Raw genomic sequence first — 15,085 nt, 5'->3', positions numbered from 1 at the left:
TTGGATGGCAGTGCCATGTTCCCACATTTGGGGTGCAGAAAATCTGCAGACTTAATATGACACCTCTTGCTTCCCTACATGTGAAGGGTACATTGCTTGTGACTTCCAGGGGCTCTAATACATTCAGAGAGAAATTTTAACCACAAAAATGCAGATGTCATTGTGGTCTCTGACTGTGTCACAGTCATGTCTAGGCCACTGGATTAAGAACCATGTTAGTGTGCTTCTGATTTTCTGAGCTTCTTGTTCCAGAATGAGGAATATTAAAGGTCTTGTTTAAACATCAGGAGGAAAAGACCCCCTCTGAGGTTTATTAATTTCTGTTCTTGTATATCCTTTCTGCACAATCTAATAGAACATAGAGGGTTTTAATGTTTGGGGGTTTTTTCCCCAGAATGGCCTAGAGATGTATAGAACTGAATTTTTCCTATTTTAATTGTATATTTTTAAAGCTCAATTAAATATCAGATAACCACATTCTTTTGTAAGCATGAAACAACTGTTTTTTATGGTTTGATGATCCTATGCCATTGGGTTGTGGGTTTGTCTGAATAATAAGATTTTTCTCATGGTGAAACACTTTGCAAATACGTCTTACAAGAGTCAGCTTAATAAAAGAATGGGTGCAATACAAAAAACAAACCATTTCAGTTTAGCTAGATACATTTTTTGGACACTAAAAAGAAAGTCATTAAAAAGAAAGTTTGATACCATCATGACCAGAATTTTACTGCTGCAAGCAATAAAAAGCACCCTGGAAGCTTGATTATATTTATTCTCTTTAACAGAACAAAGACAAGTAAGGGAAAAGTCAAAGAGGAAAATTTTAAAAGGATATTATTCATATAATCATTTCATATTTTATCAGAATACTGAGCTTGAGCCAAAAATACAATTGCAAATGCAAAAGAGCCATATGCAGTCCATTTGCTTTCAGAATGTCTCAGTATGTGTGAACCATGTGTATTTCAGGAGATGCTCAAGCTTTCAATTATCGACATGATTTTCACAGTCGCAAGCATCCTGCTAATTGATTTTTTCCGTGGACTGTGTGTCCGGTATCTGAGTGATTGCTGGTGCTGGGATCTAGAAAGCAAGTTTGTAAGTACAATCCTTATTTTATCAAGCTAAGATGTTGAAGATTGGTAGGCTCCTTCCCTCAGTACTAAATGTCCTTAAAGTCTTTCCACAGATGAATAATTTCTCAGTAGCACACATCTGGAAAGGCACAGCTCATACGGAGTTTAAATTGGAGGGTACAGGATAAACATTGAGATGAATGTTTTTCTCAAGCCTACTCACATGGCTCTGATGTAAAAATTTTTGGTTTTCACAAAATAACATCATAGAGCAGTTCCCACAGTCTAAGGTGACACGTAGGGCACTTAGTTGTCGCCCACATCCTCTTTTCTGCAGCTGTAACATCTTTACCTAATGTAGATAGTGGTCCAAGAAACAGTAACCAACACCACAGAGCCCTGTAAGAAAATTACAGTATGTAATATTTGGTTAGCAAGAAGCTGTTGGCATGAAAGGCTGTGGTTGTTTGTCCTTAAAGATGCGAAGTAAACTAGAGAGGAATAAATTTGTTTAATCCCTTGCTGCAGAGATTGCTGTGTTCCCACTGCCTGCCAGCAGTTGGTATTTGATCTGGATGTTTCAGGCCATGTACTATCTGCAAAATGCTTCAGTCAAATGTGCCTTATAAATGGCCTGAAAATGAGATTAAGACAAAGGTATTCATCTTACACTGTGTTTCTTGTAGCCAGAATATGGAGAATTCAAAATTGCAGAGAACGTATTGCATTTGGTCTACAACCAAGGAATGATCTGGTATGTAGTCCTTATGTGTTTTTTCTTGTCCTTTGTTGGCTGATTGCTAAGTGAATCTGATTATTTAAATGAAACCTCTTAATATAAAAGACTACCATGTCAACATCCTAATTAAATAGATCATCTGTTAATAGTGAGCTATTAATCTGTTTTACTGGTGTGAGGTTTGGGGTTTTTTTTAGTCTATTCTATTGCTATCAAAATGGCTTCTGGCAACACTGAGCTCTGCCATGATATGATATGATATGATTTTTCCAGGATGGGAGCTTTCTTTTCACCTTGCTTACCAGCATTCAATGTACTCAAGTTGATTGGACTCATGTACCTGAGGAGCTGGGCTGTGCTCACATGCAATGTACCCCATCAGCAGGTTTTCAGAGCATCTCGGTGAGTCAAAATGAGAACGAACGATAAGGAAAAAAATCAAATGCAGGCAATGGAAATATCTTCCATCAATATGAAGAAAGTTCCAGGAGATTTTAGCTCTAAAAGCTGACAATCAAATTTCACACTACCACTAATAGCAAAGGTCTGAGGAAAAAAGACATAGTTACTGAGAAACTGAGGGTTTGTGAAGCAAGGTAGTTGAAGATGTGCAAGAAGTAAAAAATATGTCAGGGAGTGTTCCTAGATAGCTATTATGGCCTAACAGAAATGCTTTATTTCCATACAAATCTGACAGAGCACAATACCCTACATGTGTCAACTGTTGTGAGTCCTATTTCTTGATGTTTCTCTCTTTAAAAGCTATGCAATAACTGCTTCTGTCCATTGCATTGCACAACACATTTCCTCTTTTTTTTTTAATCGTGGATGAGTATTTTAATTGTTTTTTCAAAATGAAAATAATTTTGGGCATCTTTAATTCTAAATAATTAGTTATTTCTAACATTTTTTTAAGATTAATTGAATTCTGATGTTGTTTTTTTTTCTCCCCCAACATGACTGGGCAGTAAGGGCAGCTTTTGTCAAAGGGTGCAGTAACCAGTTCTCTGGCTGCAGCAGTGGTATCTGGAAAGCAGTGCAAATAGAATTTTGATCATTAGGAGTCTGTTGAAGCCATCTCTGTTCAGACTTTCTAATTATAGCAGAATGATTTTAATCTTTCAGACATGTTGATCTTGAACTGGATAGGTAGATTCAGACTTGCACCTTTTATGTTGTCTCTGGTTTTCTCTGACAAGTATAATCTGAAACATGTCACACCTTCTTGCAGATCCAATAATTTCTACTTGGCCATGTTGCTGTTTATGCTGTTCTTGTGCATGTTACCAACAATTTTTGCTATTGCTCGATATAAGCCATCCTTAAGCTGTGGCCCCTTCAGGTAAGGTATAATGGACAATGAAAATTGCAAAGATTTTATGTCACCTTATTACAATAAACTTAGTATCATTCATAATACACAAATTACAGATGTAAATTCAAAACAAGTTGAGAGGACAATGCTTTTATGCTACCAATATTTTATTGTTTATAGTTTAATAAGGTGAATAGGTCAAAGTTCCGAGTTTATTTGCTTTATATACATAATTTAATTAATTTCTATCTACATAATGTAATGTGCCACTGAGAAATCTCCCAAACATCACTGTTTTGTGTCTGCATTCAAGCACCCTCCACATTTGTTTATTATTTAGTGCAACACTGCTTTAAAAATATACTCAGGATTCCTTACAACGTAATTATTTTTTTTCCTCCCACATCTCCTATAGTGGCCAAGAAAAAATATATGATATTGTTTCTGAAACAATTCAAAATGATTTTCCCACATGGTTCAACACAGTGATTACTTACATCAGCAGTCCTGTGGTTGTCCTCCCTGCACTACTACTGTTATTGTAAGTACTTTGGTTTTTGTAGGCAGGTTAAATTGATTGTATTAATACTGGCCTTATCTCTGGAGAGTCAAATGTAGATACTGAGGAACAAACATTGCACTGTTGTAGTTCCATTAAGCACAACTGAAACAACAGTTCCAACACTGAATGTGTGGTATATGGACCAGACAGGAATGGAAGTATGTTAAAAAGACTTTCAAAAGGAATTTCTCCTTCTGGGATACTTTGTTAGAGCACTGCATTGTGTCAAGGCTTGCAGTGCTGATGGTGCCAGGAAGTTTAAGAACCTCTTCCCTCTTAAGAGTTCCTCAGAAATAAATTTTCCATTTCTTCATGGTCATTAGTTCAGTTTCTGACAGTGAACAGGGCTCAGTCTGTTGTTTAAAGAAGCTACTCTGTCATCCAGATTTATAACAAGATGAATCAATTATGATGGTCTGCTCTTAAGTGTTAATTTAATAAAACTTGCTGCAGACTCTCCAGTGGAAGTCTTTTCTTATTTGGGTTATAAATAATTGTTCACAGCTGGGAAATAATATTGATTTTGAGCTGTTTGAAATTCACTTTGCTTCTCTGAAAAGTTCTATTTTGCTTTGCTTGTATCTTTGTACCATTTTCTTCTTGTGTAAACTGCAGACAAAGGCAGAGTTTGTCCCACTGGTGGCTTTTCAAATTAGAAAGACCAAAGCAACACTTCTTATTTGTAACTTTTTCCTCTAAGGTCCCGGCCATGTAATATTTACAAATTTAAGTATTCCTTTTGACTGCTTCAAACTGACAGCTAAGCGCATATGTAATTGTTTCTGGTATGAGATCTAGCTATAAGACTTTGTCTGAAAGCCACTGCAATCCATTTTGTCAGGCCCTAATCTGCCAGGATCTGATCTCATCTATGCCAGGGTAAACAAGGTGTTATTTCAGCCAGCCAACAAAATTGCATTGGTATGGTTGTGCAAACTCAGCTGTAACTATGGTGTCCCTGTTCTGTAACTTTGGACTGGGAAAAAAAAAACACAAAACAATGTCTGTCAAAATTATTTGTCTAGAAGTAAAAAAACCAAAACAAATAATACCAATTGGAAATGCATCCCAGGTTACACACACAATGAAAATACCTGCAAAAAACACAGGTGAAAATTAGAACTGCTGTTAAATGTGTTTTCAGTGTCATTTCCTTCATCTATGTTTGCTTGAAAGAAGGCTTTAATCCATTATTACAATACAAGGAAATGCTACAGAGCAGCAGCTGAACTTGTACATCATTTTGACCTACAAACCCTCAAAAGAAAAACTGTGAACAATGTCTGAAGTGACTTATACCACCCCTTTCACTTCTAGCATGCTAATCTACTACCTACAAAGTATTGCAAGATCATTAAAATTCACCAACAATCAACTGAGAATGAAGATACAAACAGTAAGTATGGTGAAAAGCACTTTTACATGTAGTTTGAGGGGTCTTCAGTAAAGTATGAGCCTAATTAAATCTCTAAAGTCACTTCTAGCCTTTCACAACATAAAACAAATCCTGTATTTTTCATCCTTACAGAGCAGGGGATTTATTCTCTAATCCATAATAATTTACAAATTCTCATTCTTCTGAATGTATTTTAGGAAAGAACTGAAGATAAGAAAAAGGTGGTTCAGATGGCAGTAGGTAAGTTGTGACTTTTAGAAATGCCACTCTTAATAAAGCATTTGGATGTAGATGTAGTATGAAGATCTACCCCTTTATCACCAAGTCTCCCAGCATGACACCACTTTCTTTTTTATGAACACGGGGGGGTTTGTTGGCCTTGGGTCCCTGACTGAAGGGGGAATTCAAGCCACTGAATTTGCACAACAGTTTCTAAATGTAGAGACCTGGAAAGTTCCTATAATAATTTCTGTTTTACAGCCAGAATCCAAAATCTGGATGCGAATGACAAAAGACCAGAGCAAGAAACTGATATTATCAGCCAGGAGTCTTCTGCTCGGTCCTCAACACCCCGAAAGAATGGCAGTGTCTTGAACTTTGAATCTCCTGTGAGCAAAGGCACCAGGATACAAACCATTTCCCAGTCTGTGCCCCAAGCTGTGCCAACAACTGATGTTGTGAGACCTGCCAATGCAACTCCCACAACTTCGACCTCGTTAACACCAGCTCCCTCTGTGTCAAGTGTACAGAAACCAAGAAATGATCATATCACAAACAGGTAAGACTGCTTTGGTTTTGAAATGGTGTTTATTCCAGCAGCTCCATGCCATACCTGTTTACAAAATAGCCATGCATTCAGACTGTCTGGATCTGTAAGACAGCAGAGGAATTTTTCAAAAGCAGATTCATTCACGGGTACTATTGATATAGTTGGTGACACCACATCCTTAATTCTCCCTTAACAGAGAGGGGATTATAAACCTTTTGAAATGATGTAGCTGATGGAGTTTACACACAGCTCAAGCAAAGGTAAATACTAGACTTGCCCTCAGGCACATAACTAAAATACTTTGTGCAGGATACCATCTCCATGAACAAAACAAATACAGAGTGAAGGAACTCTCTGCAGAATATCTGTGCAACTTTAGTTGCAAAACAACCAGTCTGACATATCAATAGATGGATGCTTTAAAATATTTGTTGAGTTTTTTTCCAAGTGGATAAAGAACAATTCTCAGAACAATAAGAAAACAGAAAGGGAATATAACTTGAGAGGACAACTGTGTTATCCTTTCCTAGAGAAGAACAAATATATCTCCTACTTTCTAGGATATGTTTCTCAAAATGGTTCTAAAAATTTGCAACAGTGGAGATATGATAATCTCCACTTTTTCAACCTAGTCTTTGACTTCAGAGCAGTGAATTCTTTTATATGTTTCAATTCCATTGATTGATAAGCGTATATATCAGTATTCCTCTCTTTTTCTTCCTTCCTAAAGATACCCAAGTGTTGTTCATAGGAGTGCGAGTGAGCTGTGCAAAACAAAGCCCTACACACCAGTGACTTTCAAAAAGCACACTGAAGATGTTCATTCTGACCCCCTCTTCAGAAAAGCCATTCGGCAGGTAAATTCAGACGCCCTTGGGGCAGGGGCTCCTGTGTTTTTGGGATGCAGACCGTATGCTACCAGGTATTTTCTGGTTAATGAAAACGAGTCTCGCAAAAAATCGCTCCGTTCTACCTCCCGACTCCAAAGGCATTTCAGAAAGGAGGAAGCAGGAGACATTATTGAGTTGTATCCACGCCATGTCAGAAGATACGTGGTTCGGACACCACAGCAGATGTATTCCCCTCATCCCAGTGAAGATGAGGAGGATGAAGAAGAACTTGAGAAAGAATTCATGAACAGATCCCATCGCCCTCGCTCGCTGTCTGACCTTCGGCCAGCATCACGGTTTTACATTGGGGATCGTGCTGATGGCCACATTCTAATGAGCAAAGATCTAGGCAGAGTGCATTACAAATCCTGGGATGACAGTTTTGAGCTGGACCTGGACAGGCCTCCTTATGCCTACAAGAAAGTACACCTGAACTATCCTGAGCCACGCGTGAAACCAAAATCAAAGCAAAAGCTGGAGCAATCTCTAACAGAGTCTGATTCCATTTCCATTGAATCCAGCAGTGATCCGCAGAACAGCAGCAATGACCAGTACATCCAGGTCATTCATACCAAGGACAAGTATCCAAAAACTGGGGCAAAACTCGCCAAAAAGAAAGCGAAAAACAGTGTTGATCTAAGTATGTCTGAGCCTAGTGAACTGGTGTGCTCAAATGTCTGAGAAAGTGCTCCAGCCTCATTGTGTTTTGAGCTGGTGTATGTGCAGTTCTACTTTATTTGCTGTTGGAGGTCTGTCAGAGTAACTGCAATGCAGGTTTTGTAAAAACCGTGTATGCAGCCACTCAAACTGGGAAAAGTCTTGTGTTTTACTCTTTATTGTACCTTGCTTTAATATCACAACTGATACATCGCAAATCTTAGAAAAGAAGGTTATTCCAATTTATTCCCTAATGTTATGCTGTCAAAACCCCAAATGTCTGCCTACTGGAAAATCAAAAGCCATGTACTTGGGGCACTTCAATTAAAACAGTACAGAAATACATCAGATGAGGCTCTTTTTATCTTGATGCAGCCAGAGCTGAAGATGCTTCCTGAATAAATTCAGCAGGGAATCAGCTTCCTGCAAACCGAGTTGCTACTTAGAGTAGATCTTGCTGTGCCTTGTTTGAATATGCTATGGCCCAAACAAATCAGGAAAAAATGTTAACTAGAGAAAGTAGCGAGTTTCTTTAGAGTGTATCACATGGGCAGGGGAGTTATTTGAAAACGTGAGTCAGACTTCTGGATTAAATCCTAGATCCTCTATTAATTTTCTGGTGAACCTCAGACCAGCCTGGTAAACTTCTCAGGGGTAAACTTTCGATCCGTGGCCTTTAAAAGACTCCCTTCATTACTCGTAGTTTCCAAATTCTATCCCATTTTTCACCACTCCAATTTCGCACTTCCTTTAGATACTGAAGATTCCTTGGTTGGTTTTTCGCTCGTTTCTCTCCGCGTCACGGGGATTGGGATTACACCAGTGACGAGCGCGGGGCGGCCCCATCTCTGAGGCAGCACCGCCCCGCCTCCGATCCCACACACGGTCCCACATCCCCGCTGTGCCTTCCCCGCTGTCCGGGCTCTGCCGCTCCCCAGCCCCGCGCTCGCTGCCCCGTGAGGCGCGGCCGGGCCCGGCCGGCGTCACCCTCAGGTGAGGGGCGGTGCCGCCATCGGCCCAGGGGCGGCGCGGCGCGGGCGCTCAAAGCGGCGCCGCAGCGGCCCCGCCCGCCCGCCATGGACTGCGCGGAGCGCGCTGAGGCGGCGGCCGAGCAGCTGCGGCTCTACCGGCGGGACCCCGACGGCTGGCGGGGCTGCCGCAGCACGGTGGGTCAGGGGCTGCCGCAGCACGGTGGGTCAGGGGCCGGCGGGGCTGCCGCAGCACGGTGGGTCAGGGGCTGCCGCAGCACGGTGGGTCGGGGGGCTGCGGCGGGGACGGGCGGGAGCCGGCCCGGGGACTGAACGCTTCCCGTCCCGCAGGGTGAGGTGGCGGTGTCCTGGAGACCCTCGGCGGAGTTCGCTGGCAATCTGTGAGTATTGCTCGTTCCCGGGGCGCGGGGTCCTGCCCGCGGTGCTGCCGGGGTCAGGCAGGGTAGAGCAGCGCGGTTCGGTTTCGTTTTATGCCCCGCAGGTACAAGGGAGAGGGCATCCTGCCCGCCAGCCCACAGAACGTCTGGGAGTGCATAAAGCCGGTGGCCGGCGGGCTCAGGACCAAGTGGGACCAAAACGTGAAGGACTTCGAGGTCATCGAAGCCATAAGTGATGTAAGTTCCTTAAAAACTGTTCTGGGTGGATTTGTGCTGTGTTTGGGCCTTATGAGACAGCCGATGTTATGTGCAGGGAGGTAGCGAGTCTTGAGTTACACTGTGTTTCTGGCTGGATCAGCTGAACGATGCTGGGTTAAGAAACCTTTTTTCCTTTAGTTTTGTTTCTTTTTTTCTTTATCCTTCTCCATAAATTTTATACATTTTATTAACATATATATATATATACACACACACAATAGATTATCCTTCTGGAAGAAAAGGAAAATCATTTTTGGCTAAAAATATGCACATGCATAACATACATATATATACATATATGTATGTTATGTATGTATAACGTTAAATATAGAACATTAAAGATTCCTGCACTGCATTGCTGTTAATGCTGCAAATCAAGCTAATCACGACTGTTTTTAGCAAGCTCAGTGTGATGTAAGAGGAGGTTTAGAGAGTACTCAGACTGAGTTAAACAGTGAGGCATTCACGTCATCAGCCATCAATTCAGGCCCCATCTTTCACCATGGCAGCAGTGACGCTCTGCCCTGCACATCACACCCTGCCTTTAGCTGGCCTCAGCACCCAGTGCTTTGCATCTGTCATTAAAATGGAGATGCTGCAATTTGAGCAGACAGATGAGCAGGGCTGTGTATGAGCAGCAGCTTCTGCTGGCACGCTTGTACAGTCTAATTCCTTTTTTTTTAAGTAGGAAAATTAAAAGGGTGTTGATATAGATCCCCAATCTGAAGTGGTTGTATGTGCTTGGAGGCAGCCAGGTGCAAACACAACCAGTCCCAGAAATGTTTGTGGAAGTTCCAGGAAGTTTATTTTTCTTTGAAAAATCCTGTAGACATTTAGTATTCATTATAGACAAGCTTAAGAATGCTGCAGCCTGCCACTTGAAATTCACAGACTTGCCAGCACCTACCAGTGTGGTAGAAACTTCTGTTTTGGGAGGCAATCAGGGAAGCAGATGGTAGCATTAATATTTGTGCAGGGTAACAGACTGGGTTATCAAGGTGTATCCTGTGTATACTACACAAAGAAGTTGTCTTTGCTAGTGTCCTGGGGAGGACAAGGGTTTAGCTGTCCTGGGAGCACAGATGTGCCAGATTTGCATTGTGGTATCTGTCCCCTCTAAACATGGAAGCAACGCCTTGTCACTCTGGTTTTTTCCTGTCCTTGATTGACCATGGTGGTGCCTTTTAACATGTTTTACATCAACAAAGGATGTAGAACACCTTGATGGAGTTTAGAAAGTATAACTAAAGGATTGCCAGAAAGTACAGAGATTTTTCTGTACTTTTGAAAACATAACTACCATAACTCTGTTCTGTGATTTCCAGACTGTCTCCATATGCAGAACCACAACCCCTTCAGCTTGCATGAGGATTATTTCACCAAGGGAATTTGTGGATGTAGTAGTGATGAAGCAATACGAAGATGGGACAATGCTGTCTGCTGGTGAGGCACTTGTATTCTGAACAGGTTCATGTTACATTTGGAGATAACCAACAGCTAGCAGAAACAACTATAAAATAAAAGCTACAGAAATAAACATAAAACTAAGTAACAAGCTGTTCAGTAGTTGTTGACCTGATCTTGATCAGAAGAGAAAATATAGTAATCTTTCTACATTGTTGTTCCCAGAGTATGTAAATCATCTTCACACTCAGATAATGGTAAGACTGGCTGTCCTTTGAGATTGAATAAGTATTCAATTTAGTGTTAAATTCTGGAGTATTTTGAGTGTGGTTTTTTTTGTTTTAAGAGTTTACAGAACTTCCTAAAAGGACTCTCATTTAGGCTAAATCCTGTTTTAACGTTTTCTACACAGGTTTTAGTGAAGCCATTGAATAAAGGTACCAGTCCTATATGTGAAAATAATTGGTTTTATGAAAAAAATAGTGCTAATTTTTAAGGGGCTGCTACTGTATAGAAGGATGTTTATTTGGTTTTTCACTTTCATTCTGTTGTTTAACTGTTACAGGTCTGAGCTTTTCTTGGCCCACTGTTCACATGTCCCATTTTCCTGTCCTGTTCAGAAAAGCCTTGTCAGGAATTTATGTTTGCTAGAGTGCAGCTTTTCAGCAGCCAAGTGATTTATCTGTGTGATGTGGATTTGTTGGAAGCAGCCCAAATGACCTCTCAAGAAAAGCAGTGCCCTCCCACAACATGGCCTTGATGAAACTGTGTCAAATGTCAATGCTTCCTCCTTCAGAGCTCAGTAACAATTGCTTCTAAATTCAGCACTTCTTTGATTTCCACATTCTAAGGCCACAGTGGTTCCTTTTAATGGTCCTCTCTGGCCACTTGTCAGCCCCACACTGAAGCGGTTGTACTGAAGTTCTTTTTAAATACATTTTGAATAGTGGGTTTGCTTCCCATCTGGAGTTTTGCCTGCCAAGGACTCTTTCCTGTCTGCTGGAAGAATGACACTTTCCTTCAATGCTTTTTCTTTCAGCCACCAATGTGGAACACCCGCTGTGTCCTCCTCAACCAAATCTTGTGAGAGGTTTTAATTATCCTTGTGGCTGTTTCTGCATACCTGTTCCAGGGTAAGAAACATCCTGCTTGAATGTTATAAACTCTAAAGCCCTCCTTATCCATTGTGTGGTGTGTTTATGTGGCCACATGTGACCTGCAACCTCTTGGCAATGGTATATTTCTGCCTTCCCAGTAATCATTATGACTGAGTGCCCTTCTTGTTCTCAGTTTTGTGCAATGAATTAGTTTATCTTCATTTCCTAGAGGGAAGTCTTTAACGTTACAGAAACTGTTATCATGGTGCAATTCTCTCTGACCTCTTGAAATTCAGAAAGCAAAACATACAAGTATGGTCTTAATTTTTGGTAAATGAGTATCTGGCTGATTTGCCATAATTTATTTATAGACAATCATGTAGCTAATTAGGGCCTGGATAAATTTAAATTTTGTAGCTACATTCACTGAAAATTGTCTGCTTTGTTTAAAAAAAGAAAAGCTTTTGCAAGTATCTATTCTAATCCAAGTAAGAGTCACTGAAAAGCTCTTGATGCTCTTAAACCACTGTCTATAAAATCACTTTCATTGTCTTTGCAGGGAGCCAGACAGGACTGAGCTCCTGACGTTCTTTCAGACGGATCTTGGTGGCTATCTTCCCCAGACAGTGGTGGATTCCTTTTTTCCATCTAGCATATCTGGATTTTACAGCAACCTGACCAAAGCTGTTAAGGCATTAAAAGCATGACAAGATGAGTTGTTGTTTCATCACCAGCTGAGGGTAGGAAAGAACCTGTCAGCTCGTGGGTAAAAATACAAAGTTGGTCTCAGGGCTTTTCTATTTCTGACTCATTGCAGAACAATGCATTCTTATGTAATATGAAAATCTTCACTTTAATGATTAGAAAAATACCACATCTGAGGCTGGAAGAATCCTGGAGGCAGCAGTGGTGATTGTGCAGGAAGACAGACATACTGAATCTGTTCTTGCCCACCCTTTGTCAGTGTCTGTGAGGTGAAGCATTGCTAAAATCCACTTAGCACCACAGCCAGGTGCAGGTCAGCTCTGTTTGGTCTCTGAACCTCCCTGTAGATTCCTGTGGAAAAATGTTTCTCCCCCAAAAGAAGATGTATTCCTCCTGCTGCCAGCACTCCTAGAGCTGCTAAGAAGCCTCAGTGGGTCCAGCCAGCACATCGTGAAAGCCAGAACAAATGGGATTATGTAGAGGATTTCACTTGTTTGTCCCAGCAGACAGCAATACTGATGGTAAATATGCCTTAAGTGCTTTTTTGTAAGTAAAGGTCCAGCAGTGCTAATCAGTGCACAGGTGTGTGGGCTGGCACATGGACACTCTCCCTTTCCCCTCTCTGGTACCAAAACCAGTGGTTTCACAGTGTCATGACACACACTGAACTAAATAGAGGCAATAAAATAAGAGGATTAAGCACTTTAATTGCCATTTTTTTAAAGGCTTATGAAATGACCATTTTGAACTGCATTTGAATGGTTTTTGCTTTCCTGTGGGGAGAGGTTTTAACGGGTAAATAATCTTTTCATTAGCTTTGCCTTGACAGGCCATAAGGACATGGCATTTTTGTAAGACTGGTTTGCCTCCCAACATTACATTGGGAAATCAGCACCTGAGTTTTCTGCCAAGGTGTGTCCATTTTAAGAGATATCTATGGTGCTGGTTGCTGCAGGAACGTCAGACATTACTGTGGATTACATATAATTACAAAAGTAAAAATAATTGCTGAGTGAGGAAGTTAAATGCAGGTTGTGATTTTGCTGTGGTGACTCGATTATTTTACAAGGTTTATATGCTCTGCTTTCTGCCCCTGTATTTTTTTATCTTTGGTATAGGGCATGGACTTGCACAATGTTTCCCACTGTAAACCTCACCCTATGGACTAGTTTTTCAAGGAAATAGTTTTTAGTCCAGTCTACTTTGTATACAAAGATGTAAAAACCTGTGTGAGTGTGGTGAAATAAATATTTTTTGTGCTATATCTTACTGTTTTTCCTGAATCATCCTTTGAAATGGTTCCTCATACACTGTTCTGCCATCAGGGAAGCTGAACAGCTGCTTAGACCTCCAGCATCTCTCTGAATTTAGGACAAAGAGAGGGGAAAAGCCTTCCCTGATGATGTCCACTACCTAGGGAAGAGGTATTTTGATAAGAACACTTACCCTCAAAGTTCTCTGCCCTTGGTTGGTCTTTATTTCCAATTGCTGCTTTCTATACTTAGGAAGAGTAACAAGTTCACTGAGAAGAGATGTGGATCTTGATACTACAGAGGCTTATAAATATTTTTGTAAGTGTACCAAAGCTTTTAGGCATGAATTATAATATCTTGGCAAGTCTTGCCAGGATTATCATAAATTTAATTAGCAGAAAGTTCAACAAGCGCAGCTGAGGTTGCCACTCATTATTCTGCAAGTAATGCATATTATTTTTGCAATAATTTGACTTTTTATTAGCTATTTATAATTTATTTTTTATTGCTTTGAGCAATAAAGGTGGTGAGACACTTCATGGAATAATCTAAGAACCCCTTTTCTGAGTGCCCATCACCTTCTATCCAGAAATTATCAGCCCTTCATATTCAACCTTCTGCCCTGCCAAAATGGAGTTGGAAATGTTTTGGCAAAGACTTTTATGTAGGTACCCATTCAAAAAAGTGTAAGAAGATTTCCTCTCACATTGTTCTCTTATTTTGGTTTCTAACCAACTAATAAAATTTTTGTTTTGAGATAGAGGTTATCTTTTGGGAAAGAGAGCTCAGCTGAGTAAGTGTTTGGAAGTGTGGGGACAGATGGCTTGTCAAGAATGTTCTTTCAAGGATAAATTTACAGTTGTCATGTGAAAAAAGGCCACAGCAAGTTCAATACCCGGATTTAATTAATAACTTCTGCCTATTCTCCTTCCCTTTCTCTTAACTGCTGTTTTTGAGGCATTGTGTTAAGTGTATGGAAGACAGCTCCTGAGCTCCTCAACTTCCTCCTGGTGAGATTAGGTAACCAAAGAAGAGTACAGAAAATTCCCATCTCCCTGAAGGTGAGCAGCCAAGGACAATAACCAGATCAGCCATCTGGCTCTCAGCTGGGGAGTCCCTTCTTCCATCCTGCCCTTGAGTCTCTCTCTCCCTTTAATGAAGCAGGTCAGGGAAGACCAAGTGGGTGCATGAGACCATCTTGCCATAGGTACCTGTGCTGCTGGTAGAATTCCATACAGTGCATATAGGAAGCAGTGTTTGTCTCCCAAGTTATTTAGCCTTTCCAGAGTAAACATTTCAGTTCAGAAGTACTTGGATTCACAATTACTCCTGCTGGTACTTTCCCTTGCAAAATTAACATGGACATTTAAAAGAAAAAAGTATTGTTACAAGGTAAGATTTGTTCTGAATGGTGTTGTTATTCTACTGCTGTAGTCCTCTTGAGACTTCTGGCCAGAGGAAGGTTAGGAAAATTTCCACTACATTACCTTCATCCTCCTGCCTCCCCCTTGGAATACCATGAGAACTCCTTTCCACCCTGTGTTTGCCTGCTGCAGTAGAGAGGGCTCTGTCAGCTGCTAGTAGGAAGTCACTTT

The 15,085-nt window shown here is 40.8% G+C and overlaps 2 protein-coding genes across 4 annotated transcripts in view; both read left to right on the top strand.

Annotated features, from left to right (window-relative positions):
* The window catches only part of TMC3 (transmembrane channel like 3), a 107,406-nt gene extending 99,654 nt beyond the window's left edge, over positions 1-7,752 (top strand). For all 3 annotated transcript variants that reach the window (XM_071441386.1, XM_071441387.1, XM_071441388.1), the window contains 9 exons: positions 973-1,101; positions 1,766-1,833; positions 2,092-2,220; positions 3,050-3,160; positions 3,549-3,674; positions 5,013-5,091; positions 5,289-5,331; positions 5,572-5,869; positions 6,591-7,752. In XM_071441386.1, the coding sequence (XP_071297487.1) occupies positions 973-1,101; positions 1,766-1,833; positions 2,092-2,220; positions 3,050-3,160; positions 3,549-3,674; positions 5,013-5,091; positions 5,289-5,331; positions 5,572-5,869; positions 6,591-7,431 (1,824 nt within the window). In that variant the 3' untranslated portion in view covers positions 7,432-7,752. The remainder of the gene's footprint in view (positions 1-972; positions 1,102-1,765; positions 1,834-2,091; positions 2,221-3,049; positions 3,161-3,548; positions 3,675-5,012; positions 5,092-5,288; positions 5,332-5,571; positions 5,870-6,590) is intronic.
* Positions 7,753-8,247: 495 nt separating this feature from the next.
* On the top strand, positions 8,248-13,501 carry STARD5 (StAR related lipid transfer domain containing 5). The gene is made up of 6 exons (XM_071441389.1): positions 8,248-8,573; positions 8,727-8,776; positions 8,878-9,010; positions 10,357-10,474; positions 11,475-11,568; positions 12,092-13,501. The coding sequence occupies exons 1-6, from the start codon at positions 8,484-8,486 to the stop codon at positions 12,237-12,239; spliced, it is 633 nt and encodes a 210-aa protein (XP_071297490.1). The 5' UTR covers positions 8,248-8,483; the 3' UTR covers positions 12,240-13,501.
* Positions 13,502-15,085: the final 1,584 nt, after the last annotated feature.

The sequence above is a fragment of the Agelaius tricolor genome, unplaced genomic scaffold, assembly GCF_023055355.1.
Source record: "Agelaius tricolor isolate 1412-34295 unplaced genomic scaffold, bAgeTri1.0.p SCAF_16, whole genome shotgun sequence".
NCBI classification, from domain to species: Eukaryota; Metazoa; Chordata; class Aves; order Passeriformes; family Icteridae; genus Agelaius; species Agelaius tricolor.
Note: the sequence above shows the minus strand (reverse complement) of the source record. Positions and strands in the feature narration are given on the sequence as shown.

What these genes read in the sequence shown, in the direction of transcription:
- STARD5 (XM_071441389.1), top strand. Translation starts at nt 8,484, where the DNA reads ATGGACTGCGCGGAGCGCGCTGAGGCGGCGGCCGAGCAGCTGCGGCTC. An exon ending in TCATCGAAGCCATAAGTGAT is followed by an intron (nt 9,011 to 10,356) that starts GTAAGTTCCTTA and finishes TGTGATTTCCAG; the next exon opens with ACTGTCTCCATATGCAGAAC. An exon ending in TGGGACAATGCTGTCTGCTG is followed by an intron (nt 10,475 to 11,474) that starts GTGAGGCACTTG and finishes TTTTTCTTTCAG; the next exon opens with CCACCAATGTGGAACACCCG.